The 2,293-nt window shown below is 60.3% G+C and overlaps 1 protein-coding gene across 1 annotated transcript; it reads right to left on the bottom strand.

Moving 5' to 3' along the window:
• Nucleotides 1-1,277: 1,277 nt before the first annotated feature.
• On the bottom strand, nucleotides 1,278-2,051 carry LOC101599715 (keratin-associated protein 10-9-like). The gene is made up of 2 exons (XM_045150920.1): nucleotides 2,021-2,051; nucleotides 1,278-1,984 (listed from the first exon to the last, which is right to left on the bottom strand). The coding sequence occupies exons 1-2, from the start codon at nucleotides 2,049-2,051 to the stop codon at nucleotides 1,278-1,280; spliced, it is 738 nt and encodes a 245-aa protein (XP_045006855.1).
• Between the last annotated feature and the right edge of the window lie 242 nt (nucleotides 2,052-2,293).

Raw genomic sequence — 2,293 nt, forward strand, 5'->3', positions numbered from 1 at the left:
TTTGCTCCTAGAGGGAACAAAGAACTGCCATCCTTCACCACGATTTCATAGGAGGGTCCCTAGGAGAGTGGAGAGGGAAGAAGTGGGGCCACCTCTCTCTATACCCCAGAAGACAGTAAGCCCAGCATGTGGCAGAGTGATTGTGGGGCCAGTTGTTAGCAGCAGGCCAGACCCACTGAGGGTCAGGGGTCTACAGGGTGGGCTCCAAGGATCTCAGGTTTCTTGACCTTCCCATGATCCTGTTCACTCCTACCCTGCTCCCTTCTGTCATGGACAAAGTGGGGCCCAGAGCTGGGAGGGCCCTGGTGTCGAGGGTGGAGGGGGGCAGCAGGCCAGGAGGCGGCTCTTCTGTGTGCGTAGGGTGGGGAGGGGTTGCTGGGCACAGCATGTTTGGGACGCTGGAAATGTGGGGGCCACCTAGACTGGCCTGAGGGTCGAGTGACTTAGGGGAACAGACCCCAGAGGGCACACCCTGAAATCCTTGCCCTTTGCTCTCTTTCTTTTTGACTTATCCCCTGGGATAGACCTGAACCTTCATGGGGACACAGTCATTCAGGTCTAGACAGCTGAATAGAACTCGGGTCAGTGGGATATAAAGGGATCTGCTCAGGAGGTGCTGCGTTTCCGTTGTGCCCAGGCACACCTGTGACCCTTCTTGACCCAGAGTGTCCTCAGACTGACTGGGGAATGGTGAGACTTGAGTCCTTTTCCTGAGGGCTGCTCTAGCTGGTAGCCACTGACCACATGTGTCCCCATGGACATCACCTCATGTGCTAGACTGAAGGACAGCAGCAGAGGTGGCGGAGGCTTCAGCTCTGGCCTGCGATGACCAGTATCCTTGGAGCTACGTAGGAATGCTCCTGGGACAGGCTGGCCCAGGACATGGCTGTGTGGTCCTAGCTGAAAGAAGGATGGGTCTTGTCCAGGTAGGGCAGGCACACACTCAGAGTCCCGAAAGGCAGGTTTATTAATTTCAGGGCAAGACACACATTGGACAAGGCAGGGAGACAGGGAAGTTGGGAATGCCTCGGGGGAGGGCTGTCACATTTCAGTGGCAATCTGGGCATCCCATACAGGGACAGTGTGGGCTGCCCCTCTGGGCCTGTGTGAAGGTAGCAGATGAGAAAGCCCTGGCTAGGAGATGTGACATCATCATTGAACTGTCAGAGACAGGCACTAAAACTTATGATGCAGTTAGATCCTGCAGGCAACTGTACTGCCAGCAGAGGGAGAGGTGAGGTGGGGCCCTGAGCTGGAGGACCCAGGGGACAGGTCCATCAGCAGCTGGACTTCTGGCCCGAGGAGAGGCCACAGCAGGCCTGGCGGGAGCAGGCGGGGCGGCAGAGCAGGGACACACAGGAGGACGGGCGGCAGCAGCTGGGCTGGCAGGAGGAGGCGCAGCAGGAGGAGGTGGGCACACAGCAGGCGGGTCTGCACACGGGGCGGCAGAGCAGGGACACGCTGGAGCAGGGCTTGCAGCAGACGGGCACACAGCAGGACGGCTGGCAGCATGAGGACTGGCAGCAAGAGGAGGACCCAGAGCAGACGGGGGTACAGCAGACGGGCTTGCAGCAGAGGGTCACACCGCAGGACGGCTGGCAGGGGGAGGACTGGCAGCAAGAGGGCGCACAGCTAGACTGCTGGCAGCAAGAGGGCTGGCAGCATGAGGAAGCCCCACAGCAGACGGGCACACAGCAGACGGGCTTGCAGCAGACGGGCACACCGCAGGACGGCTGGCAGGGGGAGGAGGTGCAGCAGGCCGGCTGGCAGCAAGACTGCTGGCAGCACGAGGGCGTGCAGGAGCTGGTGCAGGTGGGTTGGCAGCAGGGGCTGGACACACAGCTGACCGGGGTGCAGACCAGGGTCAGGCAGGGGGCACAGCAGCTGGGCTGGCAGCAGCTGGGGGCGCAGCAGGAGGGCTCGCAGCAGCTCTCTGGACAGTCGTCCACCTGCCAGGAGGAGTCGGTGCAGGAGTCACAGGAGCCTGGCAGGCAGACCCGGCTGTCATAGCTCAAGTCACTGGAGCAGACAGACATGGTAGAGGCGGCCATGGTGGGGCTGGGCTGGGAGGTGTGGGCGTGCAGGTGTGAGTGTGTGAGTGTGAAGTGCTGGGCTGTCAGCTTTTATACCTCTTGCCATGGTTGTCGGGCCAAGTCTTTCCTTGTTGGTGTTTGGAGCTGGTTTCTGGAGAGCCCTCATTAGGCTTGGTTTATTTTTCCAGAAGATTCCTTTCAGCTCGTAAATGTCCTAGCTTCGTGTTGGGCCAGGCTGTCCACCCTGGCCAGAGCCATGA

The sequence above is a fragment of the Jaculus jaculus genome, chromosome 5, assembly GCF_020740685.1.
Source record: "Jaculus jaculus isolate mJacJac1 chromosome 5, mJacJac1.mat.Y.cur, whole genome shotgun sequence".
NCBI lineage: Eukaryota > Metazoa > Chordata > Mammalia > Rodentia > Dipodidae > Jaculus > Jaculus jaculus.

Excerpts from the sequence above, each read along its gene's own strand:
- LOC101599715 (XM_045150920.1), bottom strand. The coding sequence starts at position 2,051 with ATGGCCGCCTCTACCATGTCTGTCTGCTCCA. Across the intron at positions 1,985-2,020 it reads TACCATGTCTGTCTGCTCCA|GCTCCTGTGACTCCTGCACC; the intron begins GTGACTTGAGCT and ends TCTGCCTGCCAG.